This window comes from Panthera onca, chromosome C2 (genome assembly GCF_046562875.1).
Source record: "Panthera onca isolate mPanOnc1 chromosome C2, mPanOnc1 haplotype 2, whole genome shotgun sequence".
Lineage (NCBI taxonomy): Eukaryota > Metazoa > Chordata > Mammalia > Carnivora > Felidae > Panthera > Panthera onca.
The window spans coordinates 132643347-132667230 of record NC_138347.1 but is presented as its reverse complement, the minus strand read 5'-3'; the positions used below and the strand labels follow the sequence as shown (position 1 = coordinate 132667230).

At 36.2% G+C, this 23884-nt stretch overlaps 1 protein-coding gene across 2 annotated transcripts in view; it reads right to left on the bottom strand.

Annotated features, from left to right (window-relative positions):
• Nucleotides 1-205: 205 nt before the first annotated feature.
• Nucleotides 206-23884, bottom strand: part of CAPN7 (calpain 7) — a 42112-nt gene continuing 18433 nt past the window's right edge. The window contains exons 10-21 of one of the 2 annotated variants that reach the window (XM_060638649.2): nt 22363-22509; nt 20885-20991; nt 19836-19956; nt 15152-15296; nt 14926-15025; nt 14469-14604; nt 13856-13931; nt 10220-10365; nt 9375-9437; nt 3617-3747; nt 1385-1477; nt 206-1292 (exon numbers count right to left, since the gene is read on the bottom strand). In XM_060638649.2, the coding sequence (XP_060494632.2) occupies nt 1148-1292; nt 1385-1477; nt 3617-3747; nt 9375-9437; nt 10220-10365; nt 13856-13931; nt 14469-14604; nt 14926-15025; nt 15152-15296; nt 19836-19956; nt 20885-20991; nt 22363-22509 (1410 nt within the window). In that variant the 3' untranslated portion in view covers nt 206-1147. The remainder of the gene's footprint in view (nt 1293-1384; nt 1478-3616; nt 3748-9374; nt 9438-10219; nt 10366-13855; nt 13932-14468; nt 14605-14925; nt 15026-15151; nt 15297-19835; nt 19957-20884; nt 20992-22362; nt 22510-23884) is intronic. The other variant, XM_078432356.1, reaches the window with a different exon arrangement.

Here is a 23884-nt window from a genome sequence, read left to right as displayed (position 1 = left end):
TGTTTAAAATACACTTCATGCTACAAATTTTTCTTTTTAAAGGGCTACAGAAAATTAATCCATCTAAAATTGAAAGCACAAAATAGTTACCAAAGTGGAATCACTGTCCTGAATATGAAACAGATTTGTTGAAGTATGAATTTTCATTTAGATGGAACGTACTAGATGAAGTCCTTTAATAATTTCTCTAGGTTAAACTATGCAGTTTCCATAAGTATAAAGATTTTATTTCAATTAAAGGAAGTAGAAATACAAAATAAGTTGTGATAATTATAAAGCAGAGACAATGAAAAATTCCACCTTATTTTCAGATGTTTAAAACCTTGAGCATCATTCTGCTCTGATGGATTTTTATGTAAACTGGGAATTTATACACGGCAGTAGTACCTTGGCAGTTGCTCTAAATGCAACCACAGTTACCATATATTAAATTTTCCATCGTATTTTCTTCAGTGTCACCGTAAGAGCAGTTTTTAAGATTACTACTTTCAGTCAGCCTGATAAAAAATAAGCATTCCAATAATGAATTTATCTCAGTTCTCTTCACATGAATTAATGGGAGACAGGTACCTAAGTTCAACGACCTTCATTGTTAACTAAGTTAAAGTATTTCTTAAAGCTTTATTCTTTCATAACATCTGGGCCACAAACACTGAAAGTCATAGTACAGAATTAAAATCTGTTATGGCGACATGATTCATTTGGTAATTCGTTGCCCAAGATGTAGAGTCACAACACAAGTTTAACTTACGACATGCTCTGCCAAAAGACAAATATAAATATTTCAGGATCTATGTCAGCCTACTGTTCCACCATGTGAGCGGATATGTCCTGTTGCTATCTGGTCACAGCTCTTTCAGCAAAGGCATCTCACAGTGCAGAGTCGAACCTTTAATCATCAGCACGTGCTTTTATAAGATGTGGCCCCTCAATGCAAACCAACTCCTTGTACACACAAAACCGTGGAACTAGGACTTCTAAGTGATTTAGGGTAATTCTGACTACATACATTTCTAAACACTGTGACCCAAGCACCAGATCCCACTGTGACATTTTTAGAGATTTAATTCTGTTCTGAGGGTTTCTGTCTTCATTCGAAGAGTTGATGTTCGGTAAGTATAAAATCCAGTAAATGCTGAAATCTGCATCATTGAAGTTGTGTTGTCTTGATGGGGATAACACTATTGAAGTCCAAGAAAAAAGGTCCTTCTTGTTTAGGCAAAAAAGTACTAGGAATGATATTGTAGATCCCGGCAGGTATATTTTCTAATTCCAGGTAGCAAAACCCACACCTGTATGCAAGGAAAATGAGAACAAAGTTTACAGAAGATGAAGCCACAGAAAGTAAAGTACAAATTAGATGCAATCAAAATGCCGACATTACCTATAGTCACCACTAGATTTCCTCTGAAAGCCATGGGGACCAGGGTCTCCCACCATGGAAACTGTTACAACCTCAAATCCAACACTATATTGCCTGCCAACAACAACAACAAAAACCAATTACTGTTATTAAGTAGTATCAAACACATACCTAAAAATAAAGTACAGATATACTATTAAATCAAGCATATGCTTTCTAAAGCTTTAGGAGCAGGCAACACTCTGAAATGCATACTATTTTTACTCTTAATTATACAAAATACCATTTATATTTTTAAATTGAAGGTATGGAGATTAATATTAAACTTACTTTAGAAGAAACTGTTTTTACCACAGGCTCTCAAGAGAATACTGTGGAATTTCAGTGGTAAAATACTGTCTTTGTATGCAGAAAAAGTGGAAGGAGAGGGAAAGCCCTGAAATAAAACCTAAATTTACAAAAGTAATAAGCATATAGTAAACATGACATTCTAAATCAGTAAAGACAGGATTGAGATGGTGATGAAGTGACAAATTTAGGGAAAAAAAAACCCTGTCAAATTGTATTCACACCAAATATACATTCTATGTGGATGTTAACAGTAAACCATAAAAGAACTAGAAAAATGTAAAAATTTGCTATTGGGGTGAGATTTCCTGCCCATAGCAAAATAAACCAGAAAAGACAGGTCTGATTACTTTAAAATGGAAATTTTTCTCTATGCAAAAAAAACAAAACAAAACACAATCTGGGAAAAATATTTGTTGCAAATATGTGCCAAAGATCCTTATTCATGCTTACAATTAAGAAAAACATGACAATTCCAAGAGAAAAATGGGCAAAAGACGTGAATAGGCAAAGGAAAAAATGCACACTGTCAAACACTTTTACTCTATTGACAAATACAAAAGGGCAACTAAATACATTATTTCACCTATCAAACTGTAGAAAAATAGCTTAACCACATTGAAAGGATTGAGTTTTTGAAGTAGTTTGTAAAAAAGGCAAAAATTGTTTTATTTAGAAATATGTACTATTCTTATTCTGTGTGCTTTAAACCTTTTTAAGTTGAAAAAACAGGGGCGCCTGGGAGGCTCAGTCGGTTAAGCGTCCGACTTCAGCTCAGGCCACCATCTCGTGGTCTGAGTTAGAGCCCTGCGTCAGGCTCTGGGCTGATGGCTCAGAGCCTGCTTCCAATTCTGTGTCTCCCTCTCTCTCTGTCTCCAAAATAAACATTAAAAAAAAAAAATTAAAAGAAAAAACAGAACACAACGTACACAGAATAACCTAAATAACCTATAAATGAATACACACACGGGTTGCCACTACCTAAATCAATACAACCCTCTCTGCACCACAGAAGTCCCTGTACGCTCCTTTCCTTACAAATCCCGTCCCCATAAAGCAAACATTTAACACTTCCTTGCTTTTTTAAAAAAAAGTTTGGTTGACATATCAATTTCAGGAATACAAGACCGTTCTCTGCGTCATGCTCACCAGGGTAACTGTAGTCACCACATAACAATATTATTGACCGTATTCTCTATGTTGTACTTTTCATCCTTCTGACTTATTTTATAACTGGAAGTTTGTGCCTCTGAATCCCCTTCACCTATCTCACCCAATCTCCAACCTCCTCCTTTCTTGCTTTTATACAGTTTGATAACCTAAGTGTGCATCTTTAGATAATAGTTTAGTTTTGCCTGACTTCACAGAAGTGGAATCACACAGCTGACGTTTTGTTTTATAAGATGCTCAGCATTGTTTTTAAGACTTCTCCATCTTATTCTGGGTAGTTGTAATTTATTTTCATTGTCATGCAGGACTCTAGGACTATTCTATAATCTTCAATGCCATGATGAACACGTGGGTTGTTACAAATGGTTGGTTCTTATAATGGTTTATTAGCCATTTGGGACTGTTCCTCTTACGTCATGCCTATTTGAGTTCTTATTTTTTTTAAACTTGATTTTTTTTTTCTTTTTTACTAATGTAGCATACTTATAAATCTTTGTCCTGTAGTCATTAACATAGATTTGATGTGAGAAAGCTGTCTAATGACCTTTTTGGCACACGGATACTCAATTATTTCAGCACATTTACTCAACAGACCATCCTTCCCCCACTCCTCTGCAATGCCATCTTTTTCATTAATCAAGTGCATGTATATGCATAAGTCTGTTTCAAAACCCTACTGTGTTCCACTAAACTCATTTTTAAGAAGATATTAAGTTAAGAACGTTAATCACAAACCTTGGTCCTCTTAGCTCAATCAGTAATGGCCCAGTCTTTTCTATATGGAACTGGTAGATGGGGTTATTTTTGTGAGTTTCCTGGAAATTTCCACATCCTCCAGCACTCTGACCACTCCACTTTCCATTAATCTAATAAAACAAAGTTTTTGTATTAATAAAACTTCTCATTCTCTAATTCTACTTTAAAGACTTTAGAAAGGGAATGAGGTCACCAAGATGGCAACAAAGGTTCCTCCTCCTTTGCTCCCACTCATAAGGACAACAAACAGCTATTCAAGAATAGAACACCACTGAGAGAATCCTAAACATGGGGGTGAGGCTGAAGGACCTCCGTGCACCACAGAGACCAGGACAAACTGCCTTAGAAGGCGAAGAGAAATAATACTTGTGGACCCCATTGTCTCTAGGCCAGCACCGCACCATGTGGACAGGTCTCCCCTGAGTCCGATTACTCCAGTGGCCAACCAGCATCCCCCAGCATTATGAATTACTCTGACCTTCCACCATGAGGACTGCAGGGCAATCTGCGGCAGCGGAGGGGTTGGAGCTCGCAACAACCAGCGCATGGACCTTGGCAGACTGAATTCATACCTGCGGTGTCCAAGTAGTAATCGGCTCATGCAGAACCAAGTCCAGGGTACACTCTGACCAGGGAACTTGGCGGGGTGCAGATCTGCCTGATCTGGACACTCGAACGAGTTTTGCCAGCCCTAGAGCCTGGTTTGCCCATACCCACCCAAGGAGCTGAATCACAGCTCCAACTACTGTAGAGTGCCTTCCAGCCCAATCTGATCAGAAGGGCTGGTGACAACTACTGGATGCTGTGCGCTCTAGTGGCGCTTTAGCCAAGTGGTAGGCAGAACTGATAGTTTTCAGAGCGAAGCCTGTGGCCTGATTTGGTTATGGAACGTGGTGTATAGGTGGGCTTGTGTTAAGACGACAAAGAGCTGCATCTCCTGCTGAGCCCACCAGGCGAGGAATTTGTAGCCCCGTTCATCACAGAATACAACCTTCAGGCTGTCTAAGGAATCTAACCAGAGCGCATGGGAAGCCGCCAAACCCAACACGCCTGCTCACAGTGGCACTCGAGCAAAGCACAGCTTGTGGCTTGCCCTGTCTGCAGAGCAACACTGGTGGCCTCTCCGGACTAGGAAATTCAGTGCACATTCTGGCCTGATTTGGGTCCCCGCACGATGAACTGCACAATGCCTGGGTCCTGTCCTGTTGCCCAGCCAAAGCAGGGAAACTAATTCACTGCTATTACAATCTACTACTGACTATAGTAGTCCCAAGTAGTACGTAAGCCTGACCAGAGAATGTAAGCAGCTGTGAAGCCAGATCCACAGCCTCATTTGGGTAGGGACCAAGCCAGCAGTCCTACCCAACTGTTCTCAGCTAGTAGCACAACCACCCTCCCTGTCCTCAGAGTTCTAACAGCTGCCTTGCCCAAAAACAGGCAATCATAGCAGGCCCCAATCTGCCCAAGGCCAATACCAACAGACACACCCAGAAACCCAAACTAAACTAACTGGTGGAAAACTGTTCTTGCCCAAACAAAGCTGTAAAGTCTTCTAGAGGAGCCTGATTACTCAAATGCGAAAATTCACAAACATTAAGAAACCAAGGATCACAAAAATGCAGGTAAATATGACATCACTAAAAAAACTAATAATGCTCCAATAACCCTAAGAAAATGGAAATCTATGAATTGTCAAAGAATGGAGAATAATCTTTAAGGATGTTTAATGAACTATAAGAAAACAAAATTAAGAAAACAATGAATGAACAAAACAAGTTTGATAAGGAAATAGCAATCATCCAAAAAAAAAACAAAAAAAAAACACCCAAACAAATCCTAGAGTTGAAATATACAATAATTGAAGAAATCAATAGAGAGTTTTAAAGGTAGACTCAATAGTGCTGAAGAAAGAATCAACGATCTGGAGCACAGGACATCGAAAACTACCCAGAAGAACAAAACAAAAAAAGAATGAAAAAGAGTGAAGAAAGCCTATAGGAATTATAGGACACAATGAAAAGAAACAATATTTTCATTACACAAATTCTAGAAAGAGAAGAGAGAGAAAGGCAGAGAAAGCATATTTAGAGCAAACCTTTCCCAAACCCTGGGGAGAGAGAGGAATATCCAGGTCCATGAGGCCCAAGGATTTGACAGCTAAACCCAAACTGGGCTACACCAAACACATTATTAAAACTGTCAAAAGTCAAAGACAGTTTTAAGAGCAGCAAACGAAAAGAGAGATTACGTACAAGGACTTCCTATAAGATTATTAGCATATTTCTCAACAGATACTTTTTCAGGCTAGGACAGAACAGGATGACATATTTCAAATACTAAAAGAAGGTAGCAATCAACCAAGAATTGTATACCTGGTGAAGCTATCCTTTAGAAATGGAGGGATAAAAGGGTTTCCTAAACAAAAGCTGGGGGAGTTCATTACCCCTAGATCTGCCTTATAAGAAATGCTAAAGGGAGTTCATTAAGTGGAAGTAAAAGAATGCTAATTAATATCATAAAAACATAAAAAGATAGTGTAAATCTCACTGGTAATAGTAAATATATAGTCATAGTTAGAGTCTGGAATATGGTAATAGTTGATGCATAATTCACTTAGCACTGCAGTTTAAAAGTTAAAAAACCCTGAATGTAGTAAAAATAATAACTACAATAATCTGTTATTAGTTATGCAATATTAAAAACATGTAAACTGTAACAGCAATAACCTAAAATGTGAAGAGGAAGAGAAGTAAAAGTATAAAACATGAATTCCACTGAGGTCATTAAGTTATTATCAGTTTAAAATAAAGTATTATAAGTTTAATACACTTTATGTATGCCTCATGGTAATAGTAAGGAAAAATCCTGTAGTAATTACACAAAAGAACCCAATAAAGTCAGAGCATACTTATTTTATACCAAAAGACTTCAAAACACACACAAAAAGACAACAGGATAAGAAACAAGAAAGAATGGATCTATAAAACAACCAGAAAACAATAAAATGGCAACAGTAAGTCCTTACCTATCATTAATGTAAACATAAGCACTAAAATTCCCAATTAAAAGACACAGAATGGGGCACCTGGGTAGCTCAGTCAGTTAAGCACCTGACTCTTGATTTTGGCTAGGGTTGTGATCTGTTAGCGGGATCAAGCCCCACATCAGGCTCTGCACTGACAGCAAAGAACCTGCTTGGGATTCCCTCTCTGCTGCTACTGAACTCATGCACTTTCCCTCTCTCTCAAATATATAAACAGCAACAGAAAAAAGAAGCAAGGAAAATCCCAAATAACCTTACTCTATGCCTTAAGGAACCAGAAAAAGAACAAGCTGAGCCCAAAGTTAGCAGAAGGAAATAATAAAGATCAGAGCAGAAATGAATGAAATAGAAAACAGGAAAAAAAAAAAAAAGATGAACAGAGTTGGTTCCTTGAAAAGATAAAACTAACAAACCCTTAGACTAAGCAAGAAAAAGGACCCAAGTCAATAAAATTATAAATGAAAAAGGCTACACTGCAACTGGTAACATAGAAATTCAAAGGCTCATAACAGGACACCTATATGCTAACAAACTAGACAACCTAGAAGAAATGGAAAATCTGAATAGACCAACTACTAGTAAGGAGACAATCTGTAATCTGAAGATCTCCTGATGAAAAAAAACCCAGGACTAGATGACTTCACGGGTGAATTTTACCAAACATGTAAAAAAGAATTAACACCAATGCTTCTCAAGCTCTTCCAAAAAAATCGAAGAGCGCTCCCAAACTCATTTTACAAGGCCAGCATTATCGGGATACCAACAACAGAAAAGGACACTACTGGAAAAGAAATCTACAGGCCTGGGGCGCCTGGGTGGCTCAGTCAGTTGAACGTCTGACTTGGGCTCAGGCCATGATCTCATGGCTCAGGAGTTCGAGCCCCGTGTGGGGCTCTGTGCTGATGGCTCAGAGCCTGAAGCCTACTTTGGATTCTGTATGTTTGTGTGTGTGTGTGTGTCTCTGCCCCTCCCCTGCTCATGTGCTATCTCTCTCTTCTCTCTCTTTCTCTCAAAAAAAAAAGAAATCTATAGGCCAATATATCCCTGATGAATACAGATATAAACATTTTCTTTTTTTTTTTAAGTTTATTAATTTTGAAGGAGAACAAATAGGGGAGGCACAGACAGAGAGGGAGAAAGAGAGAATCCAAAGCAGGCCCCATGCTGCCAGCACAGAGCCTGAGATGGGGCTCGAACTCATGAACCAGTGAGATCATGACTTGAGCCGAGATTAAGAGTTGGATGCTCCACTGAGACATCCAGGCGCCCACAGATATAAATTGTTTTCAACAAAATATTTAGCAAATTGAATTCCACTGCACATTAAAACGATCATTCACCACAATTACGTGGGATTTATTCCCAGGGATGCAAGGATGGTTCAGCATATGCTAATCAGTCAATGCGATACATCAATAAAAGATAGAACAAAAGAAAACAATCTTCTAATCATCTCAACAGATGCAGAAAAAGCATTTGAGAAAATTCAGTATCTGTTCATGATATAAACTCTTCTCTAAGAAATGAGCCATGGATGGAACATATCTCAACATAATAAAGGCCATATATGACAAGCTCACAATTAACATATACTCTATGGTGAAAAACTGAAAACTTCTCCTTTAAGATCAGGAGAACAAGACAAGGATGTTCACTCTCACCACTGCTATTCAACATAATTCTGGAAGTCCTAGCTAGAGCAATCAAGCAAGAAAAAGAAAATGTATTAGAATTGGAGGGAAGAAGTAAAATTGTCTCTCTTTGCACATGACATTTTATATATAGAAAACCCTAAAGACTCAACCAAAAACCTGTCAGATTTAATCAACAAATTCAGTAAAGCTGCGGGATACAAAATTAACATACAGAAGATCAGTAACATTTCTGTTAACAAATTTTCTGAAAAAGAAACTGATCCCATTTACAGTAACATCAAAAACAATAAGATCCCTAGGAATAAATTTAAGGAGGTGAAAGATCTCTCATCTGAAAACTACTATATTCTAATAAAAGAAATTGAAGATGACACAATAAATGGAAAGGTATTCTATGTTCATGAACTGAAAGAATATTGTTAAAATGTCAACACCACCAAAAGCCATCGATAAATTCAATGCAATCCCTATCAGGACTCTAATGACAAGTAAAAAAAAAACACTCCTAAAATTTACATGAAACCACAAAAGACCCTGAATTGCCAAAGAAATCCCAAGGAAGAAAAAGCAGGAGATATCAAACTTTCTGCTTTCAAGCTATGCTATAAAGCTACAGTTATCAAAACAATCCCAAAAATGTATGGTCAATTAACATTTGACAAGGGAGCCACGAATTCTCCCTTGAATCTTCTGCTACACATCTAGCACACCCTGCAAAACCAAATTTTTTTTTGCAGTAGTAGTCGTCTCAAATTCTACTTTAAAGGTTTGTCTACATGATGAACCCTTCCCTAATGACCAAAGTCTACATAATCTTCTTTCTTTGAACTTTAGTTCTTCCCACAGAATCACTGAATGTTGTTCACTGAAGATCTCGTATTCCAACCCAGACTGCAGGCTACTTACATTTCCCTTGTGTTACTGTCAAGTCCAGAATGTTTAATTGTTAAATGTGAAAGATAAAGTGAGAAAAGGAGAAAAAGGCAAGGGAATTCTAAGATTTTTCTGAGATTATGACCCAGAGAAAGAATTCTCTTACCTGTTTTGATAAGGTGTACGGTGAAGGAATCTTTGAAAAAGTAAAGCTGCAGGCTGAATATACCTAGATTAAAAAAAAAAAGTGATTGAAAAAAATAAAAAAGTTTATTGTACTGATAGTGTATACTTATAAAAATACCAAAGTGATAAAAGAATATATTGGAAGACTGAAAACTTAGTTGGCATACATAAAAGCCATGATTCTGTACACAGCCTAGTTATCAAGTCCGGTTTAATGAACTGGGAACTGAACAGCTGGGGTTCTTGTCCTGGCTTTCTGTGTGTTTGACTCAGGACAATTTCGCTCGGCCTCAGTTTCTGCATCTGAAGAATAAAGGGGTAGAAGCAGTTCCCCAATGTCTCTAAAAATCTATTCAAATTGAGCTCCCTTACTGATGTATGGGAAAACAGCCTATGCAGAACAAAATTAAAATAACCTTCCCAGCTACATGAGAACAGTATGTTTATAAGCAATTGATTTCCTTTCACTAAGTTCAAAGTTGTGTTTTTTAACTCAATGAAAGTATTATAGAGGTTAAAGAAGTTTTTAACTGCTTGATCTGAAATAGAACTTATTAGTCCAACATACCACATTACCTTAGGACTAAATTATTATTCTGAAAACTAAAATGTTCACTCAAAATAAAAACATTACTTTTCAAAAGCATTACTTTCTGCAGGAAGCATAATTTAATACTGAACTGATATACAGATAAACACACAAATTTATAGAGGACAATCAATTTTCAGATATAAACTTCTTCTATAGCTAATCCCACTTATGAAGCCAAGCATATTATGTACCTTATATTATCGTGTTCTGTCACTGTATGTTGGTTTACTCACCCGGACAGTGTAATGGATTGTATTCTGTTTTTCATACTGAGAAACCACTAATGTAAAGGTATGGGTCCCAGGCGTGGTCAGCTTTATCTTAGTCAAATAATGAGGGCTGTTAATTCGAATGCCATCAATATATGGAGGTGGGTCACCTACAGAAAAGTAGGTTTATGCTTTAGTTTCTGTAGTTTTTAAATTTAAGTTTTATAATTCATGATAGGAAAAAAATTAAATGGATGGACCCCCCCCCCCCAACTGATTCAATCTTTAAAATATAACGCTACTAGAGAATTTAAATTTCAACTTAAAACTTTGTAATTAAACACTTTAAAACTTTAAATAATTTCTAGTAAGTAAAAGGAATCTTTTGGAATACATTCAATGAGGTATAAAATAATCCCTAGTAAACCTTATGTAGCATTTTTCTCTAACGGGATTTTAAAGTCAAGATTGGCTTTGCTTTGTTTTGTTTTGAGGAAATGTTTTAAGATGCGAAGAACTATATAAAAATATACTTCCCACCAACAGATATATTCCCCACCATTCATAACTGAATAACACTTTTTGTCATACTAGATTCTTTATAAAACAAAGTCCCTTTTAAACACCACCCTTAGTCCTATTCTGTTCCACTCTGATGGATTTAGTGGGCTTTTCAGACGCTAACACACACACATCCCTAAAAATGAATGAATGAGTGAATGTTATTTCTGTGGGCATATATCTAAAAAAAGGACAGCATAGGTCTTATTTTAAGCTTGCATTTTGCACTCAACATGTTTTTAAGATTCATATTGTTCTACACAGATACGGTTTATTCCTTTTAAAACTGCCTGCATGATATTCCATTATATGAATAACTTATTTATACCCCCATCTAGTTATTCAGTCTGACAGATTATTTACAGTATTTTTCTATTACAAACAATGTTACCCAATATATTCTCTGATGTCTCCTCAATCAGGGCCAATGCAATAAAATCATTTCATGCATGTCAATTACTACATGTCATTTAAAATCAATGCTATATCACTTAGCTTATTTAGGAACACTGAATATTTATAATGTAATCTATTGAAATAACTAACATTTTACTATCTATCTGTAACAGGCAAAGTCTCTAACGCTCACAGTGGTGTGATCTAGTGTGAAGAGAAAAAGGGCCTATCTGTGATCTTGGACAAGGTTTTTAACCTTTCTATGCCTCAGTTTACTCTTCTGTGAAATGAGAAACAATTTGAGAGTATTTTAAAAATTTTCTTCAGCGTGTTGTGATGAAAATAAAATTATAAACCAGAAAGTACTCTTTTCTGAAAAGGCAGTATCATTATATGTAAGAGGGAGCATTGTTTTAAAAAAAACAAAAAGAATCCAAATAAAAAGAGTAACAAAAATATTTTTGAAAGTCGAAAGCCTATATATAAACATCTTAATGCTAAGAATATATAGCCACAGTATTTGTTTTTTTGGTTGTATAGTGGCCAACATATGAATAGAAAATCTGGCTAGTTTAACTTTAATTCTTAGACATACTGTCTTGTCCATTCCAGGATATCTAGGGATATTGACTGATAGGAATCAGTGCCCGCCTCATGACCTTCACAGTATAATGGGTACGAGTATCATTTTCCTCTGATTAAATTAAGACTTAACAAAACCACTTTCCATCTCATCTCCCCCAGTAATGCCCATTTCTTTGCCCTTTTTAAAAGAACTGTCAATAATTGCTTCCTTACCTCCCAGCCTCTCCTCAATTCACTTCTAACTGGGCTTATAAGTCCACCTATCCACCAACTCTGTTCTTGTTAAGGTCAACAATGACTGCCAAGATGCTATGTCCATTTGTTTCTTCTCTAACCTAAATTTCCTGACCTCTAAAATAGCAACAGATGCAGTTGCTCATTCTTTCCCTCATGAAATATTCTCTCTCCTTGGGTCATGTGAAACCTTATTCTATTTCATAAGGTATTTTGTTCTAATTTTTTGCAGTAACGTTCCTCTGCTCAACTTTAAGATGTTTGAATCCCAGGGTCAGGTTCCGAGTGTTCATCTCTGTACCTACAACTCTCTCCATTGGTAGTGTATACAGTCCTGTCTTCAAATGGCAGGACTTTATCCCAGAACTCTTCCCCCAAATCCAATTGCTTACTTAGTTTATACACTTGCATATCTAATAGATATCTTAAATGTAACAAAACCACAAAATTTACTTTTGATTTTACTCCACAACAAAACTGGTCCCTCCCCACCCCCACCAACTCTTACCCATCTCAGTAAATGTTACAGCAGCTGTTTATGAATTAAGCCAAAAATCAGGAATCAGTCTTGATTCCTCTTTGCCCCTTACATCAACTCAAGTCCTGATAATCCTACTGAAACCCAAATCTGTCCACTCTTTCTCTACTAAGTTCAAACCACCATTATTTCTCACACAAAATCATGTAATTTGTTTCTCTGCTTCTATTTTTTTTGCCCCCTCCAATATATTCTACAGAGAATGTTCTTTAAAAAAAAGTTTCTATCAAGTCATTTTCCTGATCAAGGCCCTCCAAAGATTTCCCAACACACTGAGAATGAAATCCAAATCCTTGTGGCTTACAGAACATCATGTGATCTGAGCCTGCATATCTTTTTGACTTCTTGATATCACACCACCCTTGGCCTACTGGTCTTTTTTCTGTTTCTTTTTCTCATTTCAGAGTCCTTGTATTTGTTCTTCCCTCTGCCTGTAATGCTTTTCCCTCGATTTCTTTACATGACTGATTCCTTTTGTCATTTAGGGTTCCTCTTATCCTTTCCCAAAGAGGCCCTCCATGGCCACCTAACCAAAGCAACCAACCAGTCACTAACACATGACCCCATTTATTTCTTTACACACATATCACTATCTGGTATTTTTCTTATTATCTGTTTCTCCAACAAGAACATAAACTAACAGTTCCTATCATTTAATATGTGATAAACTTTTTTTAAATGTGAAAGCAAAGTGGTTTCAATACAGCATGTTAAATGCTTCAGGAGTCCTGCAGAGGGAAAGATTCACTTTGCCCGGCAGAAAGGTTATCACAGAGAAGTAACATATAAGCTGGATATTAACCATGTTCATTACACAAACTAGGGTAAAAGGAAAAAAAATGGGTAGAGGACACGGAGGAGAGAGATCCTTAGGAGAAGAAACTGTATGAAAAGAGGGGAAACAAGGGCATGGTATGTTCAGGAGTAGCCAGTACCTCACTGAGGGTACTGTGAAAAGCTGCGGCATGACATAAAAGGTGACAGGAAGGTTAAGGTCAGAATATCAAAAGGCTTATAAACCATGCCAAAGAGCTTAGATTTTATCCAGGAGTTCAGGGAAAAACCACAGAATTTTTGATCAGAGAAAAAGATATTAGTTTTAGAAATAAAACTCTGACAGCAACATATAATATAGGAATCCCAAATTCCTGAGGTCTCTAAATTAAAAACACATCAAAACAAAACACAAAAGTAGTATAAATACCACCTCGTCTGTATGAGTGGTTTTTGTTAGTCTATCAGCATTATTATTTCTGCATATTATCTACGTAAAGCGTATCATTTTAAATTTAATCAGGTAAATAAAATTTCAGTTGTTTGTCTGAATGTTTGTCTACCAAACATACCTGGGTAATAAACTTTTTTCCCATCAGTCTTGTATACAACCATTGTGATAAATTCTCGATTATTGGCGAAATCATCCTAAAAGTACAAAGAATCCAATGTAGTTAGGAAAACGGGCTCACAATGCTCTTAAGTGGGAAGAAAATTCAAATTTTAAGAGCATTTAAGCTACTTAGTGCTATAAAAAATGTTTTCTGAATTAAATTCATTTCAAGGATGACTACACTGTATAAAGTAATACATTAAACAAGACTAAGGCTATTAAGATTATGGTAGTTTCCCTTTACAGAATCAGGCCTAATGATTTAACATCTCCAAACTCCCTTCAGAGTATTTTAATGTTAATACTCTTAAGACCTAAAGCATATATAATCAACCTCAAAACCCTCACTGAAAAGCATAAACTCCCATTTTTCTTCAAAGATGATTTCTGAACAAGATTGTAAGTATATAAATTTCCTTAGAGGAAAACATTTACCTAATACTACACTATTTTCAAGCCACTTACATAAATTAAACAGGTTGGTGATCAAATTACATATCTTGTTCACATTGGCCTAATTACATTCTTTAAAGTTTCTGTATGGGATAGATATATAAGGAAGGGATCAGTACCTTGTCTGTTATGTGTCTGCTGAGCAAAACCCAAACTGCAGCGCCCCCTTGTGGACACTGCACCTCCAGTTTGTACTGGGGATTATTAGCCAGGCTATAGGCATCTTTCACAGGTCCTTGCTTAGCATCCCAAGTACTAAAAGATAAAGTCAACAAAGAAAGTAGTAATTAATTTCTCATTGAGCTAAAGTAGAACACTATTTTTAAAAGCTTTGTGTCTCTAATACAACTAAGTTATCAGGATTTTTGTTTTATTGTTTAAAAATATTTTGGCATAACTGAGAAATACATAAACAAAATAATCACGTGGCAGTCATCTGTGGGCATGGCAAAAAGAATGCTGGTCTTCATAAATGATATAATATATATATAACTTAATCCTTCATAAATGAATCCTTATATATGAAAAAAGTAGAGACTACCATAAAGCATATTCTGAAATGTGCAAAAAAGTTACCTGTGAATACATGTTGATTCTTTAAAAAGACCTGGATTCCAACTCAGATAAATCACATCATAATACTGGCAGAGATCATCCCATGAAATCCAAAATATTCCTGAAAATTAGATGTCTGTTAATCCATAAAATATCTTAATGATAAATGACTTGAATAAATACCTTTCATATTATGAAACCGTGTTATTTAAAGATCAAATGGCATTAAAATTAAAAAGATACTTACCATTGTCTATTTTCTGAGCTGTTCGAGGATCAAAGTTTAAATATTTTTGTAACTCTGGGGTCCAGTTTTTTACATCATTTTCACTGTATCTTCCTTTCCAACGTAAATGACTCCAAGGATTTTTCAGTTGGATAAATCGCAGCCCCTATTAATAAAAAAGCAGAATAATAAAATAATAAAAAAGAGATAAAGTGGCAAAAGAGTTTTACCCTATTTTTAATTAATTATATTTGAACACTTTTCCTTCCAAATCCACTTGAAATATTCTTTAATCAACACTTTCACAAGGTCACACATCTGATCAAAAACTGTAAACGGCTGGGGCGCCTGGGTGGCTCAGTCGGTTAAGCGGCTGACTTCAGCTCAGGTCACGATCTCGCGGTCCGTGAGTTTGAGCCCCGCGTCGGGCTCTGCTGACAGCTCAGAGCCTGGAGCCTGTTTCAGATTCTGTGTCTCCCTCTCTCTGACCCTCCCCTGTTCATGCTCTGTCTCTCCCTGTCTCAAAAAGAAATAAAACGTTAAAAAAAAAAAAAAATTAAAAAAAAAAAACAACAACTGTAAATGGCTACCTATTCCTGAGGGCTATGCTGTCCGTATGGTAGTCACTAACCACAGGTGATAATTAAAATTTTTTAAAATTTAAAAATCAGCTCCTTAGTCACACAAGCCGCATTCCAAGTGTTCAAGGACCACGTGCAGCTAGCGGTTAATGCGCAGCCCAGATACACAATATTTCCATCACGGTAGGAGGCTCTTTTGCATGGTGCTGCCTTAGAGCATCAAGACTTTCCCATCCTTTCAAAGCCTACTCTGCTCTGGCCCCACTTTATTTTCCAGTATTCATACCCCATGTATCTTTGGCTCTAACTTAGTCTTTCCTCTCAAAATTCCCACAAATAATCCTTATTCAGTTTTACCTCGAAAGGGATTTACCATGCTGTCTCCCTTCCCCAGAAGGCCCTTTCTGATCCCTTGTGACCACCCTCCCTTCAGATCCTGTCAGGTCCTCCTTAGCTTTTTCCTCCACTGACCCTCTGTCAGTGCAGACTGAAGCAGTGAAGAAGAAAAGAACATGGACTTTGGAGTCAGAATGAAATGGGACCGAACACCAGCTCTATCAGTTTTATGGGCCTTGGGTGGGGATCATTTACTCTCTGAGCATTTGTTTATTCACACATAAAATAAAAACTACAATGTTCCCTAGAACACTCTTGTGAAGATTAAATGAAGTAATGTATGCAAAATATTTAGCAATCAGTTTTCTTCTCCTTTTAATTAATTACTACCTTTTCTTTAAACATTTTAGTGCTAACACTCCGTATTACTTTAGTTTAAAACAAATAATTTCCCATTGTATCTTGCTTCCTACTTGTGCAAATGTACCAGCCTTGACTCCCCAGTGAGATTGTACACTCCCTGAAATGGTAACACTATTGTCCTTTTCAAAAGTCTCCACTGAGCTTATAAAACTGAGCGTTAAGGTTATGGTAAGTGCTCAACAAATACTGGGTATGTCTACAGAACTGATTACATGGACTCAGAAAATCCAAAGAGCTTGTAAATCCAGAAGAGTATTTGTCTTATTTCAGGCAGTCAAATTAGGAAATCGTATTAATTTTCTAATGAAGTCATAAACCGTTTGGGGGACGTTTTTGAAAAACACATTCATCTCTTATTTTTAAATGTGGCAAATCATAGCCTGGGATAGATGTGATTTCTAGACATAAGACTCATTCCTCTCAGGAATCTTCAAATTCCTTTTCTCAGTGTTTTTTTTTTACCACTTGTCCACTCTTGCCCCTGCCACACAGATATTTAACTCTAATTTACTACTATTTTTTCATTAAACCTAGTTCTACATAAACAGGAAATGTGCCTTATTTCAGAACTCTATCACTTTAAGTTTTTGAGAGAGAGCGCGTGAGTGCACAAGTGGGGGGAGGGCCAGAGCGAGGAAGAGCGAGAATCCCAAACAGTACCCAAGCGCTACCAGTGCAGAGCTGGACCTAGCGCTCAATCCCGTAAACCATAAGATCATGACCCAAGCTGGAAATCAAGAGTCAGACGTTCAACAGAGCCACAAGTGCCCCAGAAGTCTAACACTTCTTTAAAAAGGAATATAAAAGAGAGGAAATTGCTGCTAAGCTTTTCTGGGGCAGGTCTGAGCAATCACTGACATTCAAGGACACTAAGATACAGCTGTAGATTTTGTTTGAATAGAGAGCCTACAAGTCAGAGGCCCTGAATAGGGGAAGAAATGTTAGACTAAAAAAGGATCTGGATCTGGTTTATGATGAAACGTCCCATTTTCAAAGTTATTTCCACGTGGCAGCAAATGCAACGTCGTGGATGGATTCAGAAATCCCTTGGTGAGACTTGCTGCACTTAGAGACAGCAGCCTGAGACCGAGATGTATCTTCATGGTAGACTATGGAATACCACCTTAAGGAGGAAGACCAAAAAAATGACCCAAAGGACTGCTGAGACTAAAGTCTTAGATCTTAGAAAAGATCTTAGAAAACTCAAGCTGGTTAGAGACAAAAAGGATAACATTTTCACACAAGTGTTAATAAAATCTTATTTAATGGAGAAACTCACAAATGATAGAAGATTGGCAGTAGCTTTAGTTTAAGATTAGGTCTACCTGCACAACAGAGGTTCTAGAAATTAATGCCTCAGTGAGAGAAATATTTTTGGAAATATTTTTTTTTAAGTTTATTTTGAGAGAGAGAGAGAGGAGGGAGAACACGAGTAGGGTAGGGGCAGAGAGAGAGGGAGAGAGAATTTCAAGCAGGCTCCGCGCTGTCAGCGTAGAGCCCAATGCAGGGCTCAAGTTCAAGGTCACGAGATTGTGACCTGAGCCGAGATTAAGAGTTGGACGCTTAACTGATAGAGCCACCCAGGCACCCCTGGAAATATTTTCAAATACAAGTCAGAACTAAGGAATGATCTCAAAATATAGACAGCAAAAATAACATGAAAATGATGAACCCAGGAAACTCACCAAATGTATAACCAATCAAAGATACTAGAGAAAACCCCTAAAAATTTTAACACATGAAGAAGCCTTTAGATAAAGATCAACACTGACTACAAAGAGTTCATGTAAGCAAAAGGAGAGTAGGGTCAACTCCACAAGGTGAGATGTCTGCTCAAGGTGGGTAATACCGCTCTTGATCAGGGATTTGCACAGAATTAAGATATGACCATAAAGCACACATATGAACAGAGTGAATAAACCTGTCTTGGGGCCACAGTTTACTCCATCTACACAGGCTCTAAAATGCCTTAATCTCTACGAAATAACTGCCATGTGGAACTGATACTATGTGAATAATGCTTCTGATTTTTTAAAAAGGCTATTATTTGAAATTCTTTACTGACATTCAGCAAATTTTTAAATGTTTTGTTTTCAGGTCAAACCACAGATGCCTATTTCTCTCATAAGCATGTTATTTGTCTAGTTTCCTCTGAACAATCAGAAAAATAGCCTTGTAAATGATATAATCTTCCCAGAAAATTTCCTCAAATTCAAGATTAAACTTCCATATTGACTTTCATTATCTAAATTTAATTATCTTACTATTACCTCACTATTGATCACCTATCAGGATGTTTTAACAATAAAATAACATACACATAGTACTAAATAACAGCAACTGTTATTCCTAATGTTTTGACTGATGTTTGTGGAAAATCACATTTCTAAAACACAAAGCTCTCAACTTATTCAATTTCATATATTTTTAATTTTTTTGCTTTAAGTCATCAAATGTTATGCTTTTAAAGGAATACATAATTCTACACAGTATGGTTAGGGATACAAGAGTGGCTGATTTAGAAAGCCTTGAGACTATAAAGACTTGAAAAACAATGTTGCAGCAGGTCCCTATTGCCTTCATAATTCATATAATTGCATATAATTGCCTGTGTCATCTAAGAAGATCAATCTAATAAATACACAGTGGAACACTGTCATTACTGATTGATAACTACTTCCTTCTGTAAGTTGAAACAGGGGAAAGTGGAACACATGGCTAGTTAAACTTTCCAGTGACTGCATAGCTCAGGTACTATATAACATCAGGGAAAATGAATCCTCCTGTAATAATCTTTGTATTTTCTAATCCATAGAACAGACCTATTTTTCAGTTGAAAATAACTAATCAATAACCTGAGAAGTAATGAAGTCAACCATTCCAACAACAGAGCACAGGGCCAGGGTCTGAAATACGTGAAGGCAACTAGGAAGAGAAACATTTGCAAAACCAATGGTATGTTTCTTATTCACAGACACTCTCTTATTTTCTGTCCTTTCACAAATACTTACTGAAATCTACCATGCTCTACAGCCTAACACTATGACTGACCCCAATGCCAGAGTATAGCCCGGAACCTTGAGGGCTGTGTATTTATCTCAACCCTTTACTTTTATGAATAAAAAGAGGCATACAGCAGGTCTGTTTGTCATCAGTATCTGTCCTTGTCATTACATTTCCCATCTTTTGATTTCATAATTTCCAATGGTGAGGTCAAATTATTTAATGGAACATAGGCAGAATGATTTTTAAAACTTCATCCAAACCTTGACTTGTCAGTATTCAAAAGTCTATTATACTATCAGGGATCCTTTCAATGTCTTACTATTAAGTAAGAGAAAGGAGGAAAAAATGTAAAGCAAAACCTTGAACTCTCTAATATCCAAAACAGCATATGCGTGTGTGGGAACCAGACCCCACTTCTCTCCTTCAGCTTCCGTCATCATTCCAGTTGATGCAGTGATGAGGACGTCCCCTTTGTGAAATCTGGAATGACCCCGACAGAGAAATAATTAAAGAAAACATTTCTGTAACCGCAGATCACACTATCTTTCCTTTAGTCTAAAGGTTTACATGAAAATTTCCACAAATTTGAAATCTTTTCTAAAATGGGCTATTCCCGACACCCTTCAAAGAACAGGAAGTACATTTGTATTTTACAATGTAGCAGATAAGTTATCATACTGCCCCACTCTCCTCCAGTTTTAGTCAATTATTAGGTAGAAACTTATCAGTGAAGGAAAGTAAATGCTAAGTTTTCAAATGATTTACAAATAAAGTTGAAGATGTGAAATACATTTTGTGAGATCTTTGAAGTTTTCTAGTTTCACTAATGAATGTGTATTGTATAGACAATTTTCCAGTCCCTACATGTGGATCATTCTTTTAAGGCTTAAGCTACCTTCCTCTTTATATTCTCAGACTTCTCTTTTTCCACCTTCCCTCAAATTGTAGGTACTTAGGAAGTACAAAACAAGTTGTCCATATGACATATTCCAGATTCAAATGTTTTGGGATTATTTATAATCTGGATTAATTGTAACCATCAGTGAGGATAACTGAGGGCTGGCCGTAGCAAGTACATAAAGTGAACTCTATTTGAGAAACACAATTTCCCGGGGTGCCTAGCTGGCTCAGTTGGTGGAGCATGCGACTCTTGATCTCAGGGTTGTTGAGTTCGAGCTCCATGCGGGGTGTCGAGATTACTTAAACCAAAAACAAAATAAATAAAATCACAATTTCTCTAAGTAATTAATAATGTTTCCTCTGCAATATCTCTTCTATAAATAAGGCATAAAGTTTTAAAATAGCCTCTTTTACTACCAAAAAAAGGGGGGGGGGAGGGAGGGGGAGAGAGGGAGAGGGAGAGGGGGAGGGAGAGAGAGAGAGAGAGAGAGAATATGAGTATGTTTACCTTTGATAAAGCATTCTGAAAGAATTATCCTTACTGAAAGTTTGGCTATCTGAATGCATAGCGATCCTTTCTGGTATCCACCCAGTCAGTGCATGAAGATCAATATTCTGTAACATAAACACATTTTCAGGAGTGTCTATGTTGTTGCCAGACTCTTAAATCCCACTAATTTGATATAATGATTTCGATAGAATAAATCAGAGGGTAGCAAGCTGTTTTCTACCACTAATAAATTTCTTGTTTAACTCAAATTCCTACTTGGATTTAAGCACAAGTTTATCTATTCCTTATAATCTCTGTTGCTTTCCCTGAATGCAAGAATTATTTTACCGGTAAGTATGATGAAAACTCAAAAACATGTAACAGGAAAAAGCTGCTTTAATAATGATGGTGACTGTTATTCACCATTTAGTACTCACTAAAGTGACTCACTTGTGAGAGTCACTTTTCTAATGATTTACATATATTCTCATTTTCTAGGCTACGCTGGGTAAATTAAAAGGCACTGAATTGGAAAGCTAAACTGAAAATATTTGAAGGACAGAACAATTGAGCATGCAGGCTGAGAAAAAATTTTAACATCCTATTTCATTTACCTATCACCTATACATTCTCTGCCTAACATTGTAAGAACCAGAGAGTGAAGGAGGCCTGTACCAGGCAGGGAAACTAACCAGCTATGAACAATGGATGATTTGCATACATTATTTCATTTAGTCTTTACAATTCTGAGAGGTGGGTGTTATCCTCCTATTTTAGACAAGCAAAGAGGCTAAGAATGCTTAAATACCGTTTTTAAGGCTCCAGGCTGGTTAGTGCCGTAATTCAAAGTTATACTAATATGACTAATCTAAGCCCAGTTTACCTCATACAACTAAAGGACACTGGCACACACCTTGTTTTATAGGCTAAGTAGTGTTAGGATTGGGAAAAATTAAGAAACAAGAAACTCCTTGAATGTGAATTTATAAAATATATATATATATATATATATATACACACACACATACATATATACATACGTATATATATATGTATATATATATACACACATATATATACATACGTATATATATACGTACATATATGTATACGTATATATATACGTATGTATATATATGTGTGTGTGTGTGTGTGTATATATATATATATATATATATATATATATATATGTAAGGATGACAATATGACACATCCTTTGATCTGAAGAGACTTCTTTGGAAAGGTACACTGTATCTAACTGGTCTTGTATCCCAACAGAACAGGAGACATATATTTTAAGCTTCCCTGAATACTGAGTCTTTATAACGCTCTATCCTTGTAAAAGAAAATAAGTACTTCCTTAATAGGGGAATTGGATCAGCATTTTTCAGGAGTTAATATTGTTTTATTTTCCTTTAAACAAACATATCCTCCATAATCTCTCAAAATAGTCATACTGGATAGTATAAGTCTGTCTGGATCATCCTGTTACTTACTGAATTGGATCCTGGGAAATCATATCCTCCCATGACCTTCATATATGCTTTCTCTATGAGAGAAACCCATAATTCACTTTTGTTGTTAGAATAAGAACAGAGCAATTCTCCCTTATGATCAACAGGTAATTGATCATCAATTATCACCTGGAGAAAGAGAACATTAATTTCCTTAGGTGGTACAAAATATCTTAAAATCCTTCCTTCCTATCAAGGAAAAAAATACCTTTCATACAGATGAAACAAAGGCACAATATGACTATTATAAAGATCATGATAGATTCAGATTTCTAGAACTTGGTCAATTATAAAATGTTATACATATATGTCTTTATTCAATTTTACAGGCTAATCTCCCTATCAGGTGATACCTTTGAGCCAACTGGTTAAATGGATCTACCATCAAAATTATTACAGATTCTAGAAATGTACATTATATCTAAAATAATTACAAAAGGGCTTCACTATTAAGGTAAAAATATTATTACTATCTGTAACTTTAACCTAAACCTAGAAAAAGACTCATGTTCAGTTGTAAAAGTAGAATATTATGGCTAAAAAATATATTTAAATAGGGGAAGAGATCACCACAAATACAGTTTCTAGTTCACATTATAAAGTGATTTGGGAAACAAGGATAGGAAGAATTTCGATCTAACACTAATATGAGAATCATGCAACTACATTTTCAAAGATTCTTTAAACAAGGAGTTAAAGATTACAGTTCAGAAAAACCATTCTCAATAATTTTAAGTAATCAGCTAGAGCAGCAGTTCTCAAAGGATGTTCTCAGCAGCATCCGTGTCACCCGAGAACTTGTTAGAAATGCAAATTATGGCCCCACTCACAACTTCTGAACCAGAAACTCTGGGGGTGGGGCCCAAAAATCTGTTTTAACAAGCCCTGCACCTACTTCTATACACACCAAAATTTGAGTATTACTGAGCCACTGAACAACAACTCAGCTTCTCAAACTGAAAGGACTGTTTAAATGCAGATTCTCATTCAGTAGGTTCAAGGTGAGGCCTAAAATTCTGCAATTCTAGTAAGTTCCCAGGAAATGCTAATGTTGATCCACAGACTTCAGAGTAGACAAGAGCTAGAGAATCCCAACAATGCCAGGCCATCACAAAGGTTCACAGTCCCTAAAGAAACTAGTGTAATTTAAAACTGCGTATATATTTCATAAAGGAAAACATAATTCTAAAGACTTCTTAGATCTGAAGTTATGACTATACATATAAACTCTGGTGACCTAACAGATTTAGTTTTGTCTGATTTCCTTTTCTTTTTTAATCAATTAAAAACTATCAGATTAAAGTTTAAGCATTGGTAGTCATTAGCTCATTGTTACTTTCTGAAACTTTCTATAAATTTCCCAAAACCATTTTTAAAATGGTTTCTTGATTTTTAGTTTTAATTATTAACATATGATGTTATCGGTAGTAATATGCATAAAACCAGACTCAAAATCTTTTTAAATGTTTATACAAATTAACATTTCTTAATGATTCTACTCAAT